The sequence below is a fragment of the Channa argus genome, chromosome 3 (assembly GCF_033026475.1).
Source record: "Channa argus isolate prfri chromosome 3, Channa argus male v1.0, whole genome shotgun sequence".
NCBI classification, from domain to species: domain Eukaryota; kingdom Metazoa; phylum Chordata; class Actinopteri; order Anabantiformes; family Channidae; genus Channa; species Channa argus.
In genome coordinates, this window is record NC_090199.1 from 16,054,813 (window position 1) to 16,082,365 (window position 27,553).

Consider the following 27,553-nt stretch of genomic DNA (forward strand, 5'->3'; position numbering starts at 1 on the left):
CTGGAGCAAAATGGCTGACTGATTCATGGCCAGCTGCTTTTGAATTATTAATCTTTCAATTTCCACCACATTAGAGAGCCCTCCATTATGGGTCCCTGACTGTGTCACTGTATCCTCCATTAGGGCTCCTTTGCTAAGTCATAGCCACCTTCATTATGGGATGTGAATGACACTCTGTGCCACCGGCTAATATAGGGAAGAATGGGGTGCGTTATGTGACAAGGTGAAACAGCAGGGATGGTAGATGATATTTGCAGAGGTTTTGTCTCAGTGTGTTATGTCAAATATGATAAGCAGCTCCATTTTCAAGGCTGGGCTGATAAATGAATTATATGATTTAGTTTGTGCTTTTGATGAAAAGCACTTTACTGTGAAAATAGTTATGTCAGTTTCTTTTTAAATCCATGAGGCACATGGTCTTTAAAAGTAAAATTATTGGCCATTTAGATGAAACATTTTTCGAACTACAAGAACACTTATTGGTGAAATTGGTTTGGACTCATTTTCCTTCCAAAGATATCACTTTTGTTTTACAACAAGTCTCCCAGTTTGTTGGCTAATGGCAAGCAGTCAGATTATTCACCCAGCGTTGGCATGCAGACTCTCATGTTTTAGTGATCATCCCACAATGAAATATTGATTTAAGTGGCATACAGACGGGTGTGACTTGACGGTTAAACACTGCTAATTCAACCATTTCTTCATTTTTAAACCTATTCGAGGGGATGTGGAGCTAGAGTAGTGGTGCGTGGTCTGAACTACAAAAGAGGAGAGGAGAATATGAACATGAGAGTGTGTGAATCATTTAACAGTCCTATATCGTCCTGTCAATTTTCACTTTCTAAATGAGATCACTCATTTATAATACAATACTATTTTTTGGAGCATGCACATTGATAATCTTCTATTTAGTCCTTATGATTTTACATATTCACACAATGGAGGACAGCTCACAGACATTTATAGTCTAGCATACAGATTACAGTATGTGCGTATAATACTTACTGTAAGCACTGTATGAATACAATGTTGGCCTCTTTCCATAGCCATGTGAATTAAGTGGATAGGTCATGCATATGAAACTGTTATGTACACTCCTGTGCATTTCTAGGTGGCCTCTTATACATATACTTCACATGAATGAGATGCTGGCTGTCTTTTGCGGATTCACTCTCTGTCTCGGGCTAGACAAATCAAGCATGCATGAATATATTACCACGTGCTCTTAATGTATGTTGGGCACTTCCTCCAGGGAAGTTTTAACGCACACAAGTGCAAGGCAATGTATATGTGTGCACACCCTGACAGACTACTCCATCTCTCCCTTCTCCATCTCTCCATCCTCACACTTAAAACCCTTCCTGCTCTCCTTCGATCTGCTCCACTGTGCACCCCCTCCTTCTATCTTGCCAGTTAAATCCTTCCATATTCACACATTGTTGCTGCTGTGCTCATGCAGGGACTCTGTGGTGCATCCTCCCCTGCTTGTCCCCATACTTCCCTCCTTCTCTCACATCCTTCTTTGCCTCTCTCCCCTCTCAACCTCTCTGTACTGACTCTTCAGAAGTGCCACAGCTTGTAGAGTTCACTGTGGCAGGCGCAGCCAAAATGACAGCAGGCACTCCAGCCTCCCTCCCTTTCCTCCCTTGCCCCATCATCCATCCTTCCTTCAGGCTACACTCTCTTTGCCACGCCTCTGTCCTTACACTCGGTCAGTGCCGTAGCTCCTGTAGTCCACTGCAGCGGAGACGGCCACTATGACAGCAGGCACTCCGTATCCTGCCAGGTAGAAGTACTTAGTCCTGGAGTGTTCGCTCTCAAACACCTCGACCAGCATGATGTAGAGCTGCACCCCTTCCAGGAACATCCAGGTGAAGGCTGCCAAGAAGAAGAAATGGAGCAAGGCTGCAAAGACTGCACAGGCAATCTGGCGAGGAACAGAGAAGATGGAGAGGATTTAAAAATACAGTAACACTACACATAATAAGCCTCAGGAAATACTTAATCTGGTGGACAGTTGCAATGATGAGTTGGTGGAAAAAAGACAAACACTGCAAGTGATAAGTTTATGAGTCATAGTTTAAAAGAAATAATATATCATGGCCATGTAAAGAAGAAAATGTGAGGGATTAAAAAACTGGGCTGCCAATGCCAGTATAGATGGGAGAGGGAGAGGATAAGGCAAAGATGAATAGAGGAAACTCACTATCATAGTGTACTATAACGGCAATTACAGACGACAGAATGAGTCAAAATCACTTCAAGATAGCAATATTAGTCGAGCCTCCTTCAAACTTTACTCCACGTCTACATCTACAAGTAATCTACAAGATAAATGGGAAACTATAAGTGACAAGTTGGTGCTTCAGCCTGGACTGATTGACCACATTTCAAGCAGAAGTAGCAAAGCACTTTCAAAGGGGCCTAAAAGAAAGGGGGGGGGGTTGGGATTGGGAGGACGGATTACTTGGCAACACTGTTGAGAATACAACATGGCTTTTGTCAGTGCCAAGGATGAACAAAATAAGTGGAACTGCTGCAAAAATGACTCAGTTGCCTGGTATGAAAGAGACAATCACACATAAAGCACAAAAATTTGACAGATTTTTCAGCATGGAAAAGCAATAACATCTTTCTAAATATTGAATATTTGGGAAACAATTTGAGTTATTATGCTTTTACTAGAGCTGCTGTATATGTTCTAAGTAAGCTGCATAGTAAAAAATATTTTTTATTAATTTAGTCTCTCACTGTATTTATTATCTTCTCAAGTGATAATTGTATCAAATATATCAAATAAAAATTTTACTCATGCTACCTGTTCTAACCTGTGGTTGTACATTTACAGTGAATGTAAATTGATTTTAAATGACATTGTTAGAAGCCAGGGAATAGTGACAAAGAGGCAGATAATAAAACAACAAGAAAACTCCATGTGAGCATCATGAATGTAAAATGAGAAAGACAGGAAGCAAAGTATGCTGAATGGGAAAAAAAAACAAAACAAAAAAAAAATAGGGGTATCAAACCCAAAACCGTATTAACAAATTTGGCAATAGGATGAAAAGAAAAGAAGGGTTCTTAAGAAATTGAGATTGCGAAAGAATGAGTGGTGAGATTTGGCCTGCCACATTCATGGCAATGTTTTAATTTAAAGAGTCACTTTTAAATCACAGAATGAGAGAGCTAACAGATAGACTTTTATAATGAAGGGGTTTGCAGAGACAATTACCTAATGTCTGAGAGACAATGAGTTTAGGGGGCGAGGGAGGCACTCATTTCCATTTCTAATGATCTCAGTGTCGCTTACTCACACAAGCAAAGACACACAGACCCATGCACACATACACAGGTAAAAAAGTGGCTGCTTATGCATTGTTATTTCCTTTTCCTGCTGGAATTACTGGCTTAACTGGCTGCAAACTAAGTGATGCTGAAGATGTTAATGGAGGTCACAAATAGTCACCAGTAATTAACAGAAGAACAGCACATGTAAATACAGCAACACACATACATAAATAAAAACATGATCCCTTTCACATTAAACACACACAGAGACACAGAGAAATACACAAAACCCAATGTCAAAACACATTATGTAAAATTAGCTTTGTCTCTTCATTTCAAAAAAGAATGTTTTCTCATCGAGCACTCAGCAGGATGCAAAGGTCTGAGGTCCACAAAAAGGCTTCCTGAATAGTACAGGGGAGTTAAAGGCTACAGCCCAGGATAAAGGGACCGCTTCCTCCCCCACACATGTACACTTCATAGTGATTCAAACAGCTCACAGATGAAATAACACATTGGGTACTTGTGGGGAACTAAGACTTCTACAAAACTGCATTGGGAAAGTACTTCACACACCGGGGCCTCTTATATACTGCTTATATTTAGGTGACCTTGCCTAGAGGAATTAAAGGAGAATGTCTCATCTCAGAATCTGTCCCATGAGATTTTGTGTAAATACCTGGACCCAAGAGAGGTTTAAGTCCTATCCATGATTGGCATATTTAATGCAGACCATATGGATTATACAACATGGGATGTGACTAGAATGCAGACCATGTGGACCCTGATGGTTCAGCCAAAACTGCTCCGCACTGTACACCAAAAGGTATTGGCTGGATTGCTGAAATGTTATAATTCCTCATTCCTCAATTCATACAGTATAGCTGGATCATTTTAAAACCACTCCAATGTCAAGACTGTTTGTTATTGCTGTCAGCAGAACCATTGCAGTAAATTATGTATCTGTTGTACAGAAATCGTGTCTACATTTAGAAAAACACAAAAGCAGTGTAAAATTACACTTTGTATAAATTTATAGAAATCAAAACATAACAAACAAGCAAGACAGATTTATCTGTATAAATTGTATTTTGTGTGCAATATAGATCCTCCAATTTTCATTTGTAACATGGAAATGTTAACTGGCTATTAAGGTAACACTGAGCAAGCAATTATTACATTGATTATATTTGTCATTGCGGAGGTCAAGCAGGCACTTTTCTATATACAGAAATTTTAGTTTTTGTTGTTGTTCTCTCTCTTCTGCAGTTGTGATCTTCAAAAGCTTAGCACAGTTCACCACTGGAGTATTGGCCATGCGTCATTAACTGTAATAGAAAATCCTTATCTGATAATGTTTGGGTAGTGGAAGTGAAAAACAGAAAGTGACCAAACTTGGTTGTAACTAGTGAAGCAACATAAGTTCTGTGTGCACAATCCATGATGCTTACAGGGAGTAGCAGCCCTGCTAAAATAACAGACATTTTCAAACATAGTGGAGTCCACATTTAAATTAGCACCTTGAGATCGTTAACCTGCAGCACTGATGCGGGGCCTAAAAAGATTATGTTGCGCTGTGGAAAGAGATGTACAAAGTCATGTGTACAACCGTTTCTGCTTAAATGTATATTTGACCCGACGAAGGGGAATCACTGTCTGCTACACAATGACCTACTGCTAATATAGAATAAACCCCGAATGTGAACATGCATTATTTGCCATGGCCTGACCTCGGTTGTGAGCAGTTTGCGGCATAACTCTTAAACTCTTACTGTATATTGCACATAAAAAACGAATGACATCCCTCTCTAGTACTTTAACGATTAATATCCAGACTAAATACGTTAAAAGTAGAAACAGTACACAGGCCTGTATTTCAGCAAGTTCACTTTCCAGTTCAGCAGTTTGAACACTCAGATTTTGCACTAAAACAGTTTTCTAATGGAATGGTCAAATGCAGGCTGAACCCATATTCACAGAAAGATTTACTTCTTTACAAGCATCCCACTCAAGATTCCCTGCAAGCTTGAGGGGGAATATTGTTAATAAATACAACTAAAGAGTAAAGCGGTTCATGACATCAGTTAAGATATGAGAAAGTTTTAATACATGATCGTTACTACAAACAGATGAATGCAATGTGCGAAAGAGTAAAAAACAGCTAAATTATTTGTGTACTCTACATATTTAGGATTACTTTGCCATTATAACGAGTATAACAATCTAACTGTGCTTGTACAGCCATTTACAGCCTTATTTTGATGCATAAGATGAATAAGTCGCAAACTCTAATACAAATCATCTGAGGGATTATCTGGTGCCACTGCCACACATAGAAATTATATCATGGAAAACTAAGCACGAGCAATAAAAACAGTGCCAGTGAACTCAGTTTTGTGGATTTTCCCCTTTGCTGTTTCTGAGAAGAAAGTTACATAATTCAGGCTGGTTTGAATACACAGAGGATTTGCTTAACTAGCAACCAGGGAAATGACTGTTTTCGATTTACTCTGGGATCTCTACATAAACCAAATCGTCTGGTTCTTATTGTGGCTGAAATGTGGTCAGGCACTGACAGCAAGTTAGTAAACATTTCACGAATAACGCTGCCAACAATACAGTATGATCCCTGGTACTGGTCAGCAGACCGTTATGCCAAGCCTGTGCCTGCACAGCGTGATTAAAAAGCCACAGTGTATGTACCCTGTGAGCAAAATATGATTGAATTTATCTGTTCCATCTATTCTAATGATGATGGGCTTTCGTAGCTCATATAACCAAGACACTGTATATTGTGCACACGACACACAAACAAAGAAAACCTTGCCCTTCTTACCGGCTGATCGGCCCTGTTGATCCCGACCAGAAACAGTGACTCAGCGATGAAGAGGCTGATGCAGAGGTTCTTGTGGATGGTGTTGCGGTCACTCTGCAGTCCACGGAAAAAGCAGAAGGTGAAGATGCAGATAAGCAGGCAGACCAGTGACAGCAGGATCCCCACCCATGTGATGACATCGAGGAGCAGGTCATGCATGCTGTCTGCCTTCTGCAGGAAAAATGAGAAACATGCTTGAGTAGATTATTTACAGCTACTGTCTCTTCCATCTACTATTTTTAACTCCAGTATATGTAGCCTCAGTTTGCTAAATACATACAAGATTCATATTGTTGCAACTTGAAACATACTGAACACATATAGAGACACCCCCCTTTCTCTGACAAATGTGAGTCAGGCTGTGTGTCGCTGTGTGTTCAGGGCCACAGTGTTATGCTGTGTTGCACAGGTGTGCCGGCTCTATCCATCAGTGTCCTGCAACCTGGCAGGGAGAGCAATGCTCAACATAGCACTGCTGTGATGGATCTACTGCTCAAGCCCCTCACACTGTGTTCACGCAGGGCTGCCAAGCTCACTCTGACCATGACCCTTTTAGAAGTAACACACATCCTCTGGCCCAGAGGAAGAAACTGGGTGTCACACAATATCTGGAGTTACAAGAGCCAATTTGTGAAAGGAACTTAACAAAACAAAAGACGGAGACAAAAACTACTTTCCCACACACGGCAGGACAATGAGGTTTTCATTCACTACCCACTGTGGCTCATGGATATCAAAATAAAAGCTTTCACTTGCTGATCAATCAAATATTATATTAAAAAATAAGTAAGACAGCAGCTTTTGTCTCTGATGGAACTTGGTAAATTAAATTAGATCTGTTTAGGTAATCCAGAATTGTCTTTGCTGAAGGAAGTGCATATTTTTTTGTCAACCGTATGTCGTCATGTGGCTTGACGAATCAATTTAAAAAAACGTCCGCTGCCAAGTATGATTACTCAGTACTGAAGATGCTGGAGAGTCATAATCTGTTTTCCAGATGTAGTCCTCTTTCTTTCCTTCCCTCTTTCCAGGATTTGCTGACCGTAGTGCCAGCTACAGATAGTCAAATGATGAACAACTGACCCTGTGATATTGCCCCCCCCCCCCGGCAGGCATGCAGAATAAAAATCTACCTTGACCTCCACGTGGGCCATGAGCACCGCAAAGCTGGTGAGGTGTGTGCAGGAGCAGCTGGTGTGTGTGCGATTGGTGGCCAGCAAACGACAGTCTTGCGTAGACCAGAATCCCGTCATGGTGCGCTTGGAGTAACTCCAGAACGAACAGTTGGGATTGAAGTTCTCTTCCGAATGCTAGGGGCAAAGGAGGAGGAGGAAGAGAGAGAAAATAAGAGGAAGAAGTAGACAGAGGGATAAAAGGGAGGAGAGTTGGGGGGTGCAGGAAGACAGAGAACAGATACTTAGTCACGGGGAGGTGGGAGGTAGAACCATGGAGTGGTGGGGGAGCCAAGAAAAGTGAGAAAAATGGTGGGAGGAATTGGAGGAGAAAGGATGGAGAGAAAGTAACACAGAAAAGGAGTCAAACACACAAAACAACAAACAGAAGAGACAGAATGAGAGAGTGCAGCAACAAACAAACATGAAGCCATGGCAGGAGGTGGCAGTGCAGCGTCCATGATTATTGTCAGAGACTTTGGAGTGTAGGAGCTGTTTGTGTTGTGTTAGTAAAGTTATTCTCAAAATGAGCAAGTGAAGCCGTGTTTGTTTTCTGCCAACAAGCTGGATCACCAACTGGATGACTATTAAAATGATAAATGAGAAACTCAGTATTTACATTTTTAAGTGACCACCACATATTACAAAACGACTTAGAACAATTACAAGTTTATTCATTTTGTGATTCATCTGGAACAAATCAAATTCAGCCAAGACACATGTCTAAGTCACATCTTGTCAAAGAAAGTCACACGTCTTGAATGTCATATGTAAATATTAACCTTAAATCACACAGCAATTTCTTTTCATGGAACAACTTATTTTTTTATTTACTGCACAATTATGGTTAAAAGATGTCAAAACTGTAAGAATTATTCTGTATCATTTTTTTGATCAGAACCTGCTTTCAAATTTAAAGTCAAGTGAACTGTTTAGAAGTTAAAGTCCTATTGTAACTACAGTAAGTCCAAATGAAGCACCTACAGTATGTTTTTCCTATAGTTCTTGTGTATTTTTACTTTTTTAAAATGCAACCAAGTTTACATTTTTTCAGTATGCACCGGTTTCATTGCTTTGGTAGTTTTCTATAGGCCACGTGGTGTATATAGAATTCTGTATCTGTTAAATTTATAATTTTACACAGACCAATGTGCACCCATCTGAGTGCACTGGAAGCTTTAGATACTACGTCAGTTTATGTAATAATATTTGCAGTGCAAATGTGGTCCATCTCTTTGCATTTTTTAAAATATCTTTGCTGCCTACAATCATCATTTTTATGACCTACATCTGGCTTATATCCAGGTTTTAAGCCAACAGCTGGTTATTATTGTACAGCTGTTATTTAATGGCACTGAAGACGCAGTTTTGTTTTTGTCAACAAATTACATAAAGAGCTTGGAATCTTCAAGGGATTTTCCCAGATGGGAAAGAGCAGATGCTCATGTGGGCACGTCATAGCGTAACAGCGTTGTGCCTTTATGTGTTTTTCTCTTTATCAACAATGGTGCTCTTTGGCATAAAGGATTAAAATATGAAAAACCTTACTCACCTGCAGGTGTTTGACAGTGAAGACCACAGGCTCAGACAAGTAAACCTTATTGCTCTCCTTGTTAATGGATGCTGTGATGACTGGGGAGTTGACGATAACAGAGTAATTAGGGTAGACTGCCTCGCTGCTCAATCTAACGCTCGCGTTCTCTGTGGAGAGGTAGGAACCCAAATTCCTGTACAGGACAAAGGCCATTCTGATCTCACCTGTAACAACACAAAGGGAGGGTGTAAGCTGTGCATTTCATAATTGTTGACTTAAACGAAGATGGGAAATAATAGGCAATAAGAAGTTTTACAAATGGTAAAAACCTTGCGATGAAATGAGGGGAGACATAGACCATAATGAGAGTGAGGGGGAATAATTTATCTTATACCGTTTCTGCCATGCTGTTTCAGAGTGCTGGCTGACAGCTGAATGGAGTTTCCATGTAGTTCTGACTGAGGGAATGTTAGGTCCGCAAGGTTCCCATCCGTGCTCAGCCTGGCCACTTCCAACTCTGGAACACACAGACACGCAAACACACACACGCACGCACACACGCACACACACAGATATTGCATCAGGATTGTTTTGCAGCTCCTTGTAATGACTATGTTTTCTCGCACAGTTCTTCATTCCACTACAGAAGCATGAATTCTGAAGCAGTATCTAGCTTCTCCTAAACAAAGAAAATGAAAAAAAAAAACCAAAAAACTGACATTCATCAAAGTGAAATAACTTAGATCTTAATACTAAAAAAGGAAACAATGTCTCCAGGCAACTGGTCCAACACATGAAGGTAGATAATCCAGCCTCTCTCTTCTAGTGTGAGAATCATGGGTTCGTTAGTACATTACCTACTGTGGCTGTGTAATGTATTAGATAAAGTTTCTAATTAAGCAGTAATTATACCTTTGGTGTATTGTTATCATGTACTTCTGAGTGATTTGGTGATTTAGACAGTGCTTTCATGGTGAAAACAGCTCTCTGATCAAATAAACAACACAAGGACATGTTCAAATGAAAATGAAAGTTGAAAAGGAGGTGGAGTTGGAGAAGAGGGCAAAAGGCAGGAAAAGTTTGATGAGGTCAGGGAGAAGTACTGGGAAGAGGGGAAAAAAAGAGGATAGTCCGGGGAGCATAATGGATGAGAGGTGGGGGGGACAATATATTGTCTCATAGAGTACAACAGCAGAACCTATGGCAGAGAGGAGGTGGACGGATAGTGAAGCCGGCAGACATAAACACAGACACCAATATGCAAATACTGGCAGAGAGAAAGAGAAGCACTGGCTAAGTGTCCCTCCTTTGCACATAAGCCAAACTAAACATTCGGCACACACATACAGAAATATGAATACAGCGACGCACCCAAACACATGCACACACATGTACACACGCATCCACACCCACACGCGGCGGCAGGGTATGAAAACACGCTGAGTCTAATCTAATTAAAGCATCCTTGTCATGACAATCCTCCTCCTAAGAAACACAATTGTTCATTATCGTTATCACACACGCTCACTGTTACCGCTGTGTTATCCCTTCAAATCACTGTTTTGGTTCTAATAATAACACTATTTATTCATCTGCCTAATGCAGTGCCACACAGTCACACACATAAGCTAACACAATAATATCACCTACAGTAGCGGCAGTGGCTTCTTTCAAACGTAACATTCGATTAACTTATTCCTGTTGCTCAGTCTGCTCTAAAATATCTGTAAAAATCTGGGGTTTCTGGGATGGAGGTTGAAAAGTGAAAGGCGGGGGGTAGCGAGAGAGCAGATGGAAAGAAAGGAAAGTCAGGATGGAAGAAGAAAAAAGAAAGAGATGAGACGCGGTATTGGGCCAGTTATGAATAAAAGGAGAGATAATCACGCTGGATCTGCCCACTGGATTAGCTAGGAGGGAAGATTAACAGCACAAAAAGAGGAGGAATGCAGAGACAGAATTTTTCACAAAAAGACGATTTCCTGTTTCAAGTTCTTCAGAGATGTGGTAGCCTACATCTTGATGAATGTTTATGTAACCATATTTATGTGGTACGTTCGGGAGGAAGCAATTTGGAGGAGATACAAGACTGAAATTATGTAAGGTGAAATTGTGTAGGATGGCAGTTGCTGGGAATGAACTGTTTTACTTATACTCTAACAAAAACAAGACAAATTCATGTTACAATCTGTCCATACCGTCTGTCTTCGGTAGGAAGAAATGTTAGAACCAAGTCGTATGACTTAAATGGTGATTTACTATTGATTTATTTGCTTAGCGATGTGAAAGTGAGAAAAAAAACCCTCTCAGCTTCATCTGACATTCCACCAACACTATCTCCCTCAAGCCCCCAGTCTTCTTCTTTAGCATCATCTTCAGTTTCTCCTCTCTTCTCCTCCTCCATTATTTTTCATCTCTGGCTGAGTAACATAAGCCCACTGGATGCTAGTAATGGGCGGATGATGTGCAGGAAATTTTAAAATATTAAATCAAAAGGAGAGTAAACAGGAGCAAAATCAAGGAAAACATAAATGCATGCTACTCGTTGGTTGTGTAGATGAAACGATGGCTCACAGATTCATATATCAGCATCCAGAGGGGTGAAAAGCTCTCCAGTTTTTGCTGTTTTTGCTCTCCAGTATATCTGCATTATTCCTTAACCCAATGATGAGAGGATCATAAAGAGAAGATGAGAAGAGATGATGGAAGGGAAGAAACAAAGCAGAGGAAAGCGACATGCACAACGGCATCATAACTAGCTTTGTTCTGCTTTGTCAAGTCTGACAACAAACTAGGGAATAAAAAATGTAAAACTACATAAACAAAAATTACTGTCTCTGGCAAACAATTTATCCCTGCCTCAGAGGCCTTAAGGCCATTTTCCCTTGTATTTAGTTAGATGAAGACAGGTCTCAGTAGATTCGACCTTTCGGAATGTCTCAAACAATATCTTGGGCTTCTTCATCCTGACCTCTCTTTGACAGATTTACGTGCCTGATCTACATAATAGACCAGACATGCAAAAGCTGCAGTTACATGTATTCCACTCTGAGACTATACTTGATATATTTGGCTACTCATTTATTTAAATCTGAGTGAGAGAACGATGATCAGATAACTACAGGACTATTTCCCCCATTCTACAACTCATCCTTAGTAAAACCACATGCTGATCTTGAATCATTTTCTGAATCTCGCACACATAATGTTCATACCATGTTGTTAATAAATCAATAAATCTAGTTAATTTCAGAATCAGGACTTTTATTATTTGAAGCAGACTGTTATTGTTTAAATGCAATAAAATATCATACAGTCTATAGTTAACTTACTTCTGCTATATACAGACCTACACTACAGTATATTTAATTGTACAATTTATTCTTGTGTAATTTTAGGCACAAATATGTGATAAACTACAAACACAACCATAAACTAAACACAACCATAAATGTATTTAAATCTGCGGGACTATTTCTTGTTGCTCCTATATTTAAGGAGCTTGACATGTCTTAAGGGTACCGGCAATTAGTTTTTAATTTATGCACAAATTTGTAATTGTAATTGTTGTGTCCCTGTATCATTAATATGTGCACCCAATCTTATAGCATAAATCTTTGTAATTATTGGTGGCTAGTACAGTAGTAAAGTAGAACAACAGACTACAAAGTTATGTTTGGCATGCACTTATTTCCTCATTTCCACCAGAAACTGTAATGCTAAATACATTACACAAATGTTGTGCTAAATTTCTGTCGAGTTTTTTATTTCATTTTTGCCTACTTTATTGACTTTTGTTTGTTTGTTCCACAAATAAAAGGCATAATTTCTAATCAGTATTTATGATATTTGCATTCATTTTACATTTATTTAACGTCTGCCCCTGGTTTTTTTGTTGTATACTCTGCGGCTCAGCTTATTGTGCAAACTCCTGCATATTCGTCTCTCTAACTCCTCTAAGCGATGACACAGCTGCATTATTCTGCCCTACTTCCATTCATACCCGGCCATGTCAATTTAAATGTACAGTAAGCAAGTGTGTGCAATTGCAAACAAAAACAATGATGTTATTTTATCCGGCACATTTGTATTACAAAACATTAATCTGAACTGGTCGGTGGGTTCACAAATGCCTGCTGTCACTATTGCCGCTTACTATGATATTTCATCATATTCTTAGATCTATAGCAGTGTGCGCCGGTTTATGTTGTTCTACTATCTGTAAAAAAATAAAGAGAAACTTGTGAAATATAAGAAATCTAGGAGTCATATTTCTGCAAAAAGAGAACATTAAAGAGATTCTTCCTTCTGTAATTTTATTTTGGTAAATCAACAAAAATGTACAAATGCTTTTGTTCCGGCTGAACCATACCACATACTCCTGCAGTTCAACGCCTGAGTTCAGCCTTCAACATGTGGCCACTGAGCTAATCCACTAGAGCAAATAGAGGTTAAGTGCCTTGCTTGAGGGCATTTCAGCAGGTTCCTTGACAGCTATAGGGCCCAACTGAGTTTAGGGGATGGAAAGGAACCAAAAATGTACTCACGAATATTGTCAGTGGTCTCCTGCACAGTGTCAGTCTTGAGAAGGTTGTCAGCTAACATAAAAGCCCCCGTCTCCACAGTGTCGAGGAGCAGAGTTGCCGAGTGCAGCTGCTCGCTGGTAGGCAGCTCTCTCCATGCTGTCTGTGCTCGTGGCTGCAGCAAATTATTCACCGTCTCCACCATAGCCTGGGGCAGCAGTAGAAACATGGAGGTCACATGGAGGAAGCTAATACTAACACCTTTATCACTTCAGTCAATGACGTTAATGTGAGAATTAATGCAAATCCATTCATAGACAAATAACGTTGCTACACCATAACTACAGAGGACAGCAGTCTATGGGGAGCAAGAATGAGAATGCGATGGATTTTCATTTATCATGTTGATAAATCATGACAAAAGAAATGTTAGCGATGTAAATGTGGCATTCCCATGCAGACATAACAAAAGCAACACCAAATCTATGAAATAAAAAGTACATTTTCAAAGTTGTACACACACTTTGACTGTTCACACTGTTCATTACCATCTTTTTTTAAAGGCCTTTTTAATAAAAGGTTGTTGTGCTAGAATATCCATCACAGATGTTCTGAAAATCAAGCTAAGCAAATTAGCTGATTGCAATCACCATGTCTCGACACCCCCAAACCTGATTCAGTGGGGTTTTTTTCAAAGCGCGCGTCTTATCTTCCAGTTGGAAAACTAGTGCTCGAGGGTCTGAGAAGAAATGATTCGATCAGATAATGTCTGCTGGGTCATATCCAGCTGAGCAGAACAGTTTTGAATCCAAAAATATTACTAAACTAAACAGTGAAGAGTTGGCTCGGATAGATGAAACAATACTTATTTTGTCTCGGGATTACATTCCTCTATGCTCTTAAAAATCACCTACTTATTTTCAGACATGAACACCACACATGCATGGACACACACATCTTTAGAAACCCTGGGAGAGACAAAGAAACAGAGAGGAAAGAGGGCCAATGGAGAGTGAAAGAGAAGGGGGGAGCCATGGGAGAGCGATAAAACAGTCCAGTGAGTCCATCGTGACAGGCGTCCACAGGGAACAAGGGAGGCGGAAAAGCGAATACAGGTGCTATCAAACATACATCTCACACTCCCCGTCTGTCTCTTTATTTTCTCTTACTCTTGCTCTGACTGTAAACCACCCTTTCTGCAAACTGCACTCCCATCGCTCACTTATTTTTTGCTCTTTCAATGCTTTTCTCTTGAGGAGGGTGGATGGGAAAGTGGAAAAAGGAACGCAGGTGCCATTATACAAGCAAAGGGGTCTCAGTGGGGAATTGCAAAGGCATGGTAGAAGAGTGAGAGACATCAGTTTATTGGAATTCACACGTCAACCATTTGACTTCCTCCCTGCCCTCTCGCTCAGGGTGAGGTAGAAGTGAGAGACCAGGAAGGAGGAGAGAAGACATCTATTGTCAAGAAATCGAGAAGTGTGTTTTTATGCGTGTGTGTATGTGTGCGCACACTGGGTGGGGAAAGGTGTTGCGGATTGGAGAAACATTGTGGCTTATGACTCATATGCTTGTGGACAGCATGTGCTGCAAAACATGCTGATGTCTGCTGGAATTACTGAGGCTACCTGTTTATTTTGGGGATGTGATATCCACATGAGGGTACAGTATACTGCATACACGAATTGGGTGCTTAGTCAACATACCACTATCATAATATTATGTCCTCTTTTAGTGCTAGGAGCTAATTAGTTGGGTTGCATATTGGATGAATTTGGGAGCGTTACATGTAAACAAAAACTAATTAATCCACTGCTTCAGCAAACAACAAGAATAAGCGGGAGTGGATTTGAAGTACACACACGCACACACATACAGCTGCAAATCTGTCTCTCCATCATTTCATTGAGTGTGATAGAATCCAAGCTCTGATACTCCCTTAAAAAAATTCTGATCTATTTCAAGCTGGATTGTATTTATTTTTTTCTTTCTCTCCAACCAGTTCTACTCATTATGATAACATTGTACTTTGGTATCGTATCTCTAACAAGACAAAAAACAGGAGGTCAGATGATTAGACAGTTTGATTGAAGAGAGTGCTAGAACCATTTATCATAATTGCTGATTGGTAAATTGACAGAACTGAGAGAACATCATTCACGGATCATTCACAGTTTTGATAATTGAATAGTTATTGAAGTCATGAACTGAGCAGTGTGGGGCCAGTTTCAGTTTATTTGGAGTTGAAGGAAAACTCATAACAGACAGTACCAAATGTCATAATTGCTCATTGCAAAGTAAAGCTACACACAGTCAGCACAGTAGGTCAAAGTTCAAGCAGGAAAAAAGTTCAAAAATGGATAACAAATTTTAAGTGATGCTTTGAAAAAATGCTTTAGTAGCAATTTAGGTGCAACCCGTAGCTTTGGTTTTCTCTTTTTAAATACATTTGGCTTGCCTGTTGATTTGTTGTAAAACTGTATGAGTTTTCATGTATCTTGGACAACTTATTTTAAGCAATGTCACTATAAGTACATTGTTATTATCGCTCCTATTAACAGCAAATATGACAAAAGTAAGAATTAGGCTGATTGAAATAGGAATTTCATTAAAACTTAATTTCTCTGTTGTTTTGATGTTGTATGTGTATATGAGTCCATATGCACTTACACACATGCATACTGTGCGTGGGTGCATTTGTTTAATGTGAGTGTGCGGTGTATAATGTGTGGAATGGAAGGTATGTGTGTTCCTGTGTAGGTGGGCATTAATACAAGAGTGTGGGTCTGTGTGTAGCTGAGGGATTGCACAGGGGGCTGAGAGAAGCATTGCAGTGTATCATTCTGCTCCACTTGCTGTACAGTAGCAGTCCATGCAACAGACAGAGACATAGGAGGGGATGTCTGTTGGCACAGCAGATATGACAGGAGTAGCACTGCTTTGCATTCACTTAGGATGGTGGTGCTGCTCTCAAACGCTCACTTTGATGTGTCTCAGATAACCCCCGCTTTTCTACTCTCATTAAACTTTTCATTGCTTTTCATTGAACTTTTGATTATCTTGCATTTTCAATTTCACATAATTTTTTCACTGAAATTTAATTCTCTGGTGCTGAGATCTGTATCTGTAGAGTGGAGAGATAGGTGAGGAGCAAAGGGGTGTGATTTCCTTGAGGCCCAGATGTTTCCACATCAGAAAAGTTAGAGATGGTATATATTTGTTTGTGTGCTTGTCTGTGTGTGTGTGTGTTTGTGTGTGTGTGCATGTGTGTGTGTGTGTGTGTGTGTCTGTGTGCGTGTGGATAGGTGTGCCTGTAAGCTCTGGTGCCGTTAGTGACATTTCTATCCACAGCAGTATAAGGACTTGAGGGCTAAAATGGAGACAGGTTTTTTTAGGGGTCTTCAAAGAGGGGAGAGACTCTGCAGAGACAGATAAGGATGCCGTTTGTGTGTGTGTGTGTGTGTGTGTGTGTGTGTGTGTGTGTGTGTGTGTGTGTGTGTGTGTGTGTGTGTGTGTGTGTGTGTGTGTGCGCGTGTGTGCGCGTGTGAGAGAGAGACTCTATGTATTACAGAGCACACACACACACACACACACACACACACACACACACTTTCCAGTAAATGGGGCAGAAGTGAAATGCTTTGAAGCGTTGGGGTAATCCAGCGTAAACAGCAGCGGCAAGACAGACTAGAGCTGGGCTGCTTCTACTACTCTCAGCTATACAAGGGGACCACGGACACACACCCAAATACGTGTGCATGGATGTACAGTATGTGTACACTCATGCACAGTAGGGCACACTTCATAAAACAACTGAGTTGGGATGCTAGAAGTATGGTATGTGGAAAAAAGTGGAGGAAAGAATGGATTTTTTTTTTTTTTTTTGCTTGGCTGAGCTCTAAGAAAGTGCATGTTTTTGAAAATGTTTTCATCAGAGAAGCAGGCTTATCTGTCAGTTGTTGTTGGAGTTTGTCTTCCCTGACAGGATGAGTTTGCAGCTAAATCAGGCTTTAAATTCACAGCATGCCATGTTCTGACCCGCCATCCATAAATAGAGGGCAAATTAGACATTGTCATTGAGCATCACTGTCTCCTCACTGCCCCCTTTATTGTTTTTCTCTTTCTCTCACATTCCATTTCTGTTTCTGGGACTTTCTTCTCTTTCTGTTTAATTTCGCCCCCCACCCTTTCCCATTTTACCTTGCAGACTCTACCTCCCTCCATCAATCCGCCCTACAGCATCAAAGCCTCTTCACACCACCAACTTCATCATGAATAAATTGCCAATTTAGTATACATGAAACAAGTCCCCAGTTCCCCAAACGAAGTGAGAGAGGAGGAGAGATGAAGTGTGAGAGGGAGAGAAAGAAAGTGAGAGAGAGAATTCAATTATTTTTTGTCTCTATTAAGAACCCAAACCTCCTGCCCACTCTCCTCACTTGGCAATTAGTGCTGTAGATAATTAACGAGGAGAGGGCAGCACCACACCACATCCCTAATCACGCACATTTCTATCTGGCAAAGTAAGGGACTGTTTGTATAATTTTGTTTCACATTACTAAGGCTAATTATATAATCGATCACTCCCAGCCCCCTGCAGTACCCAAGGTGTGTGGTGGAATGTTTTGATATTAACCTGTAACTAACTGTCTCAACACAGGGAAAGTTACTGGATTCATCATTTTTGAAAATAATTTTATATATTTGTGGAGTGCACGTGTGCGTAACTGAGTGTGCGTGTCAGCCTGCATATAGTCCTAAGCCATGTTCTATGATGTGACATTGCTGACTGGTGCTGACATTAAGACTTTTCAGGGGAAATTGGGAAAAAGCCTGCATCAGGAGAAAAAGAGCTAGCCCATCAAGGGTGTGTGTGTGTCTGTGTGTGTGAGTTTGGAGCGGGGGTGCAGAGAGAAAAAGAGAGACTCTGCAGTCTATCGACAGCACATGGATGTAGAAGGTGGGGTTCTTTAATGTTCTGAATAGCAATTTTAGCTGAGCAGAAACATGCCTAAATGATTTTCTGTTCATGGCACGAGCCCATATGGTGTCAACATGAGCAAACATCGACACAAGCAGACCAACAAGGACGAAAAATGAATTAATGCTGAGCTGCAAACACAAGCTGGTATTATTTTTAAAGGTACTGAGGCCGTGATCAAGCAGTATGCAAGTGAATATCCATCATACTCAGTTCTTTCTCTCTGATACAGCAGCAGAGAGGACGTTTCATTGAATTGAGATGGATAGCGAGTCGTTCTTCTAGGCAGGCCTGTTTACAATTCTGCAGACAGAACTGCAAAATAGATGAGCTATTATTGATATTGATCATGGCGGCTTATCAGTACCATTGATTCTGAATGCAAAAAAAAAAAAAAAAAAAAAGTTAAACCGAAAACAAAAGAATGTCAGCGAACCCTTTGAGGAGACTAAACTTTGTTAGCAGACACGCGTCCATGGTTGCTTTTAAATGGCCACCCTCCTCAAAGGGTTGGGATGCGAATCATACGACAACTGTTGCAGCATACCAAACCCCAATTCTTAAAAAGTTGGGAAGATGTGTAAAATGTAAATAAAAACTGAATGCAATGATTTGCAAATCTCATCAAGCCATATTTTATTCACAATAGAACATAAACAACATATCAGATGTTGAAACTGAGAAATGATTACACCATGGAACACATTAGCTCATTTTGAATTTAGTGGCAGCAACAGAACAAAAAAAAAAGTTGGCACAGGGCTGGAGGTTTACCATTGTGTAGCATCCCCTCTCCTTTTTAACAACTGTCTGTAAACATCTGGGAAGTTAGGAGACCAGTTGCTGTAGTTTAAGGAGAGAAAAGTTGTCCTATTCTTGTCTGATACAAGATTCTAGCTTCTAGATTCTAGAACAGTCTTGGGGTTTTGTTCCTGAATTTTTTGTTTTATGATGCAACAAATGTTTTCTATTGGTGAAATGTCTGGACTGTAGGCAGGCCCATTCAGCACCTGGACTCTTTTCCTGCGAAGTCATGCTGTTGTGATGGATGCAGCAGGCTTAGCATTTGCTTGTTGAAATATGCAAGGCACTTTTCAGCGTTGATGGTGCTTTTCCAGATGTGTAAGCTGCCCACACCATAGGCACTAATGCACCCCCATACCATCAGAGATAAAGACTTTTGAACTGTTCGCTGATAACAAGCTGGATGGTCTCTCACCTCTTTAGGACAAGGCATCCATGGTTTCCAAAAAGAATTTTAAATTTTTATTCATCTGACCACAGAACAGTTTTCCAATTTGGCTCAGACCATTTTAAATGAGCTTTGGCCCAGAAAACACAGCAGTGTCTCCGCATCATGTTCACATGTGGCTTCTTCTTTGCATGATACAGCTTTGACTTACATTTGTGGCTTGTACAGCAAACTGTGTTCACAGACAGCAATTTCTGGAAGTGTTCCTGAGCCCATGCAGTGATGTCCAGTAGAGATTTATGCCTGTTTTAATGCAGTGCTGCCTGACGGCCAGAAGATCACGCGCATCCAGTTTTGACCTTCAGCCCTGTCCCTTGCACACAGAGATTCCTCCTGATTCTCTGGATCTTTTGATGATATTATATACTGTAGATGGTGGGATCTTCAAAGTCTTCACAATTTTACATTGAGAAACATTTTTCTAAAATTGTTCCACAATTGTTTACTGCAGTTTGGTCTGCAGCATCTCTGCCCATCTTTACATTCCAGAGGCTCTGCCTCTCTGAAATGCTCCTTTTATATCATGTTACTGACCTGTTGCCAATTAACCTAATTACTTGTCAAATGCTCCTCCATTTGTTTTTGATTCGCAGCAATTACTTTTCCTGCCTTTTGCTGCACCTGTTCCAACTTTTTTGAGATGTGTTGCTGCCATCAAATTCAAAATGAGCTAATATTTTCCATGACATGGTAACATTTCTGTTAACATTTCTTTATGTTGTATTGTGAATAAAATATGGGTTGATGAAATGTGCAAATCATTGCATTCTGTTTTTATTTATGTTTTCACGTCTTCCCAACTGTTTTGGAATTGGGGTTGTAATTAGAATTCTATGTAGAGCATTGTGATCACACACATGCAAGCTTGCTTTGAGAATTACATGCTGAGTGTGAAGAAAAAAAAAAACACGTGGGACTATGGTGTGGCAAAATAATCAGCGATACCGGGAAACGGAAGTACCTGCGTGAAAAACCTGCACGACCTTTCTCTCTTCTGAAGCTGCAAATTCAAACAATTCAGCTGTTAGCAACATAACACCTCTCAATCATACATGCACATGTAAAGGCACTTACAAGGCAGTCACACCATCTTCATTAACATTGCACAGAAGACTTTGAGTGACTGATGCTGATACCCATAATAATCTGTCATTTCTACTTCCCTCTCTTTTTCTTGCAGATTGTTTTCATAATTTTCCCAGCTCCACTATTCCTTTTTCTACTCATTTTCTGCATCTACCATCAAGTAAACTGATGGCATTAATTACCATGCAACTCATGCTTGATTCGTCATATTCGATTTCCTAACAAAAATTTGCATAATAAGCCGGCATATTACTCAATTAGGTACATATGATTGGGTCATTACTGAAATCAGGAGAAAAGCTTATCCTCTTCTGAGAAGAATTTTCTACAAATATAACCTTTAACAGGCCATTTGGTCAACAGCAAAACATTATTATTCATTCAAGTTACATATGCTCAAGCAGGTATTAACTTTGCATGTTTAACTCAATTACGTGTGTAATAGTGACACAAAAACAATGGGAAGGTGGACGATAAAGCAGAGCTTGTGACTCAGAAGCTAAAGCTGAAAAGCGACTGTATAAGAAACGGCAGCTGCTGTCAATCTGGATGCTAAACCCCACCTATCACAGCTGACCTCAGCAGAGACAATCAAGAAACTGTCCAACCATCCAGTGCGTCAGTCAATTAGCCAGCTAAGCCAGCCAGTCAGCCATTCCCCGATGGTTTACCTCACTCCAAATGAATGCCCATATGAACAAAGTACAGAACTAAATTTTGTCTACAGTAAATCAGATCATTTGCATACATAGGATCGAATTCACAATAATTTAATTCTGAAGCAAGCACTCGAGCCTGCTTGTTGACAGCATCTTTATATAGTAGCTGTAGCACAACTGCAGACTAAAGTTCAATAAACATTGAGCTATGACGTAAAACATCTCCCATGCCTGTTCTTATCTCAAGTACTGCATGTTTTAATGAGAATAACTCCCAGGGTGAGACAGAGTTTTATTAAATTCCAGTTGTGATGTGAAAAGTGTTATGGAAATTTGCCCACACTAAGAGCAGTTATCTATCACCCATTTTGTTTAGCTAAACTTGTTACCCACGTTGAAGAGAATAAACCAATCTTTTCTAATAAGGGTTTCTAATCAAGAAAAGAAAAAAAAAAAACACTAACAACTGATGCTTTTCATCAAACGTAAACTAGAAAGAACCCCTTAACCTTTTCCCTTTTTTCTCCCTCAGTCCTGTTTACCTGCATCCTTCCCCGTTTCAGTGCTTACTTAATCACTCACAATACATTGACTCCCAGTACAAGTATTTCTTGAGGCAGTACCTTAGTGAGACTGCGGGCAGCGCTGTCCTTGCCCCCAGGAGTGAGGTTCCTGAGCTGGAGATCCAGAAGTTCAACTAGTTGCGCCATGGCACGCACTGTGGATGGCACATCGCCAGGGCGCAGAAGCCCTTTGGTCTGCTCTGCCAGCTCCCTGGCTACAATCGCTGCCGTCTCACCCGAGCGGAGCTGGGAGCCAAACAGGGTGATGGGGTCGGATGTGACAGAGAGAGATTGATAGAAATAAAGAAGTCAGACGAGGTGAGAAGGGAAAGTTGGAAGTTGAAAAAGTTAGCAAGTGAAGTGCAGAACAGTGAAAGGGAGGTAGTGGGAGATGAGCAAGGAAGAGATAGGGACCCATAATGAGAAAGAAAAAAAAGTGCACAGGTTAGGTGAAGGGGGAAGAGGAATTCAGTGTTTGATAAAGTGTTATCCTAAACATATTTAAGAACCCTTTGTAGAGGCATCTCCTAATTTATCACCTCTGCTGCAATGCTAACATCACAAGGACCATTTTCTCCACATGTTGTCTTAAAGAGAAAAACTCTAAAATCTGTTCATGTAAGATCAGACACAAAGCCACAAATCAAAATTGTAGAGCCTTTGAAAAATTGCTTTTTCCAGAATAATAAAAAATAGTAGTGTCACCCATGCCTAAAAAGACAGCACAAGTGTACGGTAAGTGCTGTAAATTATATTTACTTACTGTACACTCAACTTTAAACATGAGTTAGGACAAATAAGTGAAGATGGATACATGGCCTTGATCTTTCCCCATGGTCAATGCGTCTTCATGTGTGTGAAAATGCTCTAGGATTATATCTATAACACACAGCCTGAGACTAGAGCTCAAAGGAAGGCATGAGGGTCAGCAGCAGCACTCAAACTTACTTTCTGCATGATGTGGTTGACCCAGGGTGACGTGCAGTTGCTGAGGTCAGGGCCTTGGGGATCCCAGTAGCCCAGATGGGACACGCACACATATGTGGCCACGCCTGTAAGACAAGTCAAACAAACAGAGTAAGACAGTGCTGACATTTTGCAAGCGAAATGAAGAATCCTGATGTGCCCGGGGTCCACTTACCACATTGTGTGTCCATAGTGTTTGTGTGTATGGATGCTAGTTAATGAGCATTGAATAATCATCTTTGTCATGTGAAATAATTTATTAAAACAGGAGGGAAAGACGTGTTTATTGCTGTGTGTGTGTAGATGTGTATGTGCATGTGTGCGTGCATGTGTGCGTGCATGTTTGGGTTTGTGTAATGTAATCATTTCTACTACTACGCCTCAACATACACACATCTCTATAATTATTATTTTCATCATTTGACTTTTTTTTTATCTCATCTAAAAATTTATATTTCTTTTCTGTAATTATTATTTTTTTTTTAATTAAAGATAGCAAGTCCCTTTATTGAGATGGGTTTACATGCAAAATTTTGAATACAACTTATATTTAAACCCACTTCACGGGCTAAGGCTCTATTTTAATTTGCTCAGCAACATGAAAGACATGTCTTTGTATTGTTCTTCCTTTTGCATTTAATTGTGATATTATTTGGAAAATGGAATCCAAAAAGGTAGAAGACACTGATTAGGGAGGCAAACACAAAATAATACTGTTATTAGTTACATAAAAACAAACGCAGTGGAAAAAGCTTACATACACATACTGACCACCTTTACACATTCCACTTTCCACCCACCCACTCCTTACCCAATGTCCCTACAGGGCAGGGCTGCTTTGCTGTCTGGCCTTGCTGTGTCCGAGGCCACGATATGTCGGCTGTCACCCTTGGATTGCAGAAGTCTTGTGGAGGCAGGACAGGTGGCTGTGGGACTGCTGGAGGGACCTGCACTGGCGGAGACCGTCCACCAGCTTTCTGGTGGGTGTCGGGAATCTGATTGGTGTCAGACATTGAGCCACTATCAGGAACCAGGATGGGCTGGCGAACCGTGGTGGTGGTTCTGTACCGTTGGCCAGGGGACATGGTGAGGAGAGGTCTTGGGGTGGTGAAATAGGGAGGAGAACGAGTTGTGGTGGAGCGGCTGGTAGACGAAGAGGATGAACCTCCACCACCAATCGGACTTCCTCCTCCTCCTCCTCCTCGATTGGGAGGGATTATAGGAGGTGGGCGATAGTCTAAACAAAGAAGAGAAAGACGAGACGGTTTCGATTAAATTGGCAAAAACACAGCAGCACAGGGATTTTTAAACTAAGAACAAGCATAAAATTATGTTGTGCGGATTTGTGGGTCCCAACATGACTAGAGTGCGATTTCTTTTTATGAGCTCTGGATGCCTGGATAGGAGTTCAGAATTTATTCCCAGGATGAATAAGAAAACAACAGAGCTTAAAAAGCAGTTATCAAACAAACCATCTGCATCAGCACCAAGTGATGTGAACAATGGCCCACAAACATAAATCATATTACAGTGACAGACATGAGCATATTTGCGGCATATTTACAAAGCAGTAAACAGCTTTGAAAGGAAGTATCTCATGTTTCTGATGAATCCCAGTGTTAGTGTTTCATCCCTTGTCAATGCAGTCATATGACACATCTTTGTGGGGGATTTTATCTTTATTAGTTACTCCCAAGTTCAGAACATGTTTCCAAGCAACTGAGTCAGCAGCGGTTATTACAGAACAACTTAATGTGTGTGCTAAATGGCTACAATAATTGCAATAAATGCAAAGTCCTGAAGCGGGTCCAAGCAAGACGATTTGTTTGCCCTACAGGCTTGTGCAAGGTTATCAGTATTTCCTATGGGACTGCAAGCAGTAGTGGTTTGAGTTGCCTAACCGCGCAGAAAAGAAAAGAAAAAAATGAATGTCATGTATGATTCATAACACCATGACATCACGGAGGCTGGAAGGCCACCTAAATGCATATGGCACACTCTTTTATTGTCAATATTTCATTGCAAAAAGGCTCAATTATTCACAGTGACACTGTTCAGGGGACTGAAATGAAGAATGAATAGATCATATCCTGAGATTAGACAAAAACAGTGCATGTGTATGTGAAGTGTCACAGTGTCCCTTTGTGAACACACTGTGCCAACGTGTGTCTCTGTCTGCTAACCACTGTTGCTTTCAGGCACACATGGCACAGATCAATACTGCAGGATCGAAAATTGAGAAGACGGTAATTATTTACAGTTTTCATTCACTTTCCCTTTTGATTTTTTATCGTGTCAAGTCCTTTGTCCTTTGGCTGTATATGTAATTCCACCTTTTGGGGAACTCATTTTCTAAAGCCCCATCTTTACTTAGACCAGGGAATAGCTTTATCTGACTGTGAACACTTGAATAAATATGTAAATTATAGTCAAGAACACTTTTAGATATTTGTAATTACAGAAAACAAACCAGCAATCTGTGTATTAAATTTAAACCAGCAGAGATTCCACATTATGCTAATTTGTATGGGTAGCTCCAAAACTTTATTTTTATACTTTATAAAGTTTATTCCTTTGCACCTTGTTCTTGTGATGATGCCAATTCAACACACATACACACACACACACACACACACACACACACAGACACACTTTGCATGCATGCCTATAAAGTTGGTAACAACAGTGTTTTGACGTTCCCCTCCTATTAAAAACCCACATTATGTATATTTCCCGAAGTGCAAATAAAAGTAAGCACACAAACAAATAGAGATACAAATCAACATAAGCGCAGAAGCAACTCTCCTACATCACAAAGCTACTTCTATTTCGCTATTTCATGCTATGCCACTTTTGCAACGTAAATATTGTGCTTTAGAGCCTCAGTTTCTGTGTTTAACCACTGGCTATAAATATTTACAGTGAAAAAGCCTAAACCCAACAATGAAAAAGAGAAAGCTGAACCTGGCTAAACCTTCCTAAAAATACTTTCCTCCAACCCCACTGAGGACCACCGACTAGTTTCCTTTATTTCTGATAAGTGTGCAATATACCATCATCATGCAACTTGATTTCTTGGTAATGGAGCTCTCAAAAATACAGCTATCCTTCCCCGCAAGGTGGGGTAGTGAAAGTGGGAAGTTGTTTTGTGTTGCTCTAAGTCTGCCCAATGATTTCAGTGCATTTCAATGAAGAGCACCAGCACTGGTGGTGGTTTTCTTTGTCTAAGGAATTGCTTCACCAAAAATCTGCTCTGCATGCTGGCCACTGAAACTGAGGGGTTGCAGTGCCATTGTTTAATGAGGCTATAAATTTGCTCAGGAAATGTTTGTGATTGTATGAATGCAGCCAGTACAGACTAGCTTAACTGCTATGGGCTTTGATGTAGCATTTATTAACTTTGTACTGTTAAAGTGCAATTAAAGTCATCAACATGTACTCAATCTGAAGCAGATTAGGTCCTGTTAGGGCAATGGCATGCATTAAATTAATTTCTTCGTGCCTAAATAGCATGTTAGTAAAAGCTATTTTTTGATCTTTGCTGGTTCCTTTGGGGGGGAAGGGAAGGTGTGAGTGTGTGGATGTGTGGGTAGTAAGAAAAAAAGTGGCTGCTTATATTATTTACTGTGAATTAAAGTTGTCCCTTCCCAAGGACTTCAAGTAATTAAAGACGCAGCACTTCTCTCTTTCTCTCTCTGCATTTCTCTGTCTGTCTGGTTGACTGACAGCCATGTAACATCCGTCTCCTCCTGTACGTTCTGTTCTCATCCTCCACAACTCAATGGAGTGTTTCCATACCTAAACTGTGCTGCTCCCGGTTCCTGAATCACTGCTGCTCTGCCTCATGCATTCTCCACGGAACATTGCCATCAATCATGCGTGGCAGCAGTGGCCTAGGGACTAGCTGTCAATCTGCGTGTGTCTATGTGTGTGCATGCGGGTGTATGTGTGTGCGATGTGTGTGTGTGTGTACTTTTTAAACATAGAGTGATTGTGTGCCTATCTGCACTCAAACGGGAAGCTCCATTAGGGGCTGTGCCACAACAATAGAAGAATAATGGTGTGTGTGTGTGTGTGTGTGTGTGTGTGTGTGAGTGAGAGAGAGGTTGATGTCTGCTGTCATTTGAGTACAGGGCAGAAAACACAGGGGCTGGCAGCTTGAGGTGAAGTAACACAAAAGCCTGCAAGCATCACAGGCACGGGGCCACAGCACTTCACTACCCATGCATGTCTTCTTCTCTTCCACCCTCTGCTGTTCTTTTGACATCTTCCATCTGATTTGATCACTCACTCTTGGCTTTTCTCCCCACTTTCTGTCACACTTGTTGTATCTACCAATTTTAATTTTTAAATCTTACAATCCCTTTCATATGCACACACCTGAGTCTTTGTCTTGTCCCCATTTTTTGCTCTTTTGCAGCGTTACATGAAAAAGCGGCTTGTAATGCCATGAATACATCAGTGGCATCATTCAGGATGCTGTGAAAGATGCTGCAGGGAACTACAGGAACATGACATAACAGCTTCATGAAACATTTATAGAGGAAAAAAGGCTAGAGGTGGTACTCATGGGGACTGACATATCTTTCTGCATTTAAGCTTAGGAAGCCTTGAATAAACGTGTTACTACGGCTTAATGGTGTCACCAAACGTAAAT

General features: G+C 40.5%; 1 protein-coding gene across 15 annotated transcripts in view; it reads right to left on the reverse strand.

Annotated features, from left to right (window-relative positions):
* adgrl3.1 (adhesion G protein-coupled receptor L3.1) overlaps window positions 1–27,553 on the reverse strand; it is a 106,451-nt gene that overhangs the window by 14,442 nt on the left and 64,456 nt on the right. For 13 of the 15 annotated variants that reach the window (XM_067497447.1, XM_067497436.1, XM_067497445.1 and 10 more), the window contains 10 exons: window positions 23,708–24,133; window positions 22,879–22,982; window positions 21,991–22,176; window positions 20,584–20,622; window positions 13,414–13,597; window positions 9,264–9,386; window positions 8,888–9,093; window positions 7,297–7,473; window positions 6,125–6,334; window positions 1,707–1,927 (listed from right to left, as the gene is read on the reverse strand). In XM_067497447.1, the coding sequence (XP_067353548.1) occupies window positions 1,707–1,927; window positions 6,125–6,334; window positions 7,297–7,473; window positions 8,888–9,093; window positions 9,264–9,386; window positions 13,414–13,597; window positions 20,584–20,622; window positions 21,991–22,176; window positions 22,879–22,982; window positions 23,708–24,133 (1,876 nt within the window). The remainder of the gene's footprint in view (window positions 1–1,706; window positions 1,928–6,124; window positions 6,335–7,296; window positions 7,474–8,887; window positions 9,094–9,263; window positions 9,387–13,413; window positions 13,598–20,583; window positions 20,623–21,990; window positions 22,177–22,878; window positions 22,983–23,707; window positions 24,134–27,553) is intronic. The other 2 variants (XM_067497448.1, XM_067497438.1) reach the window with 1 other exon arrangement.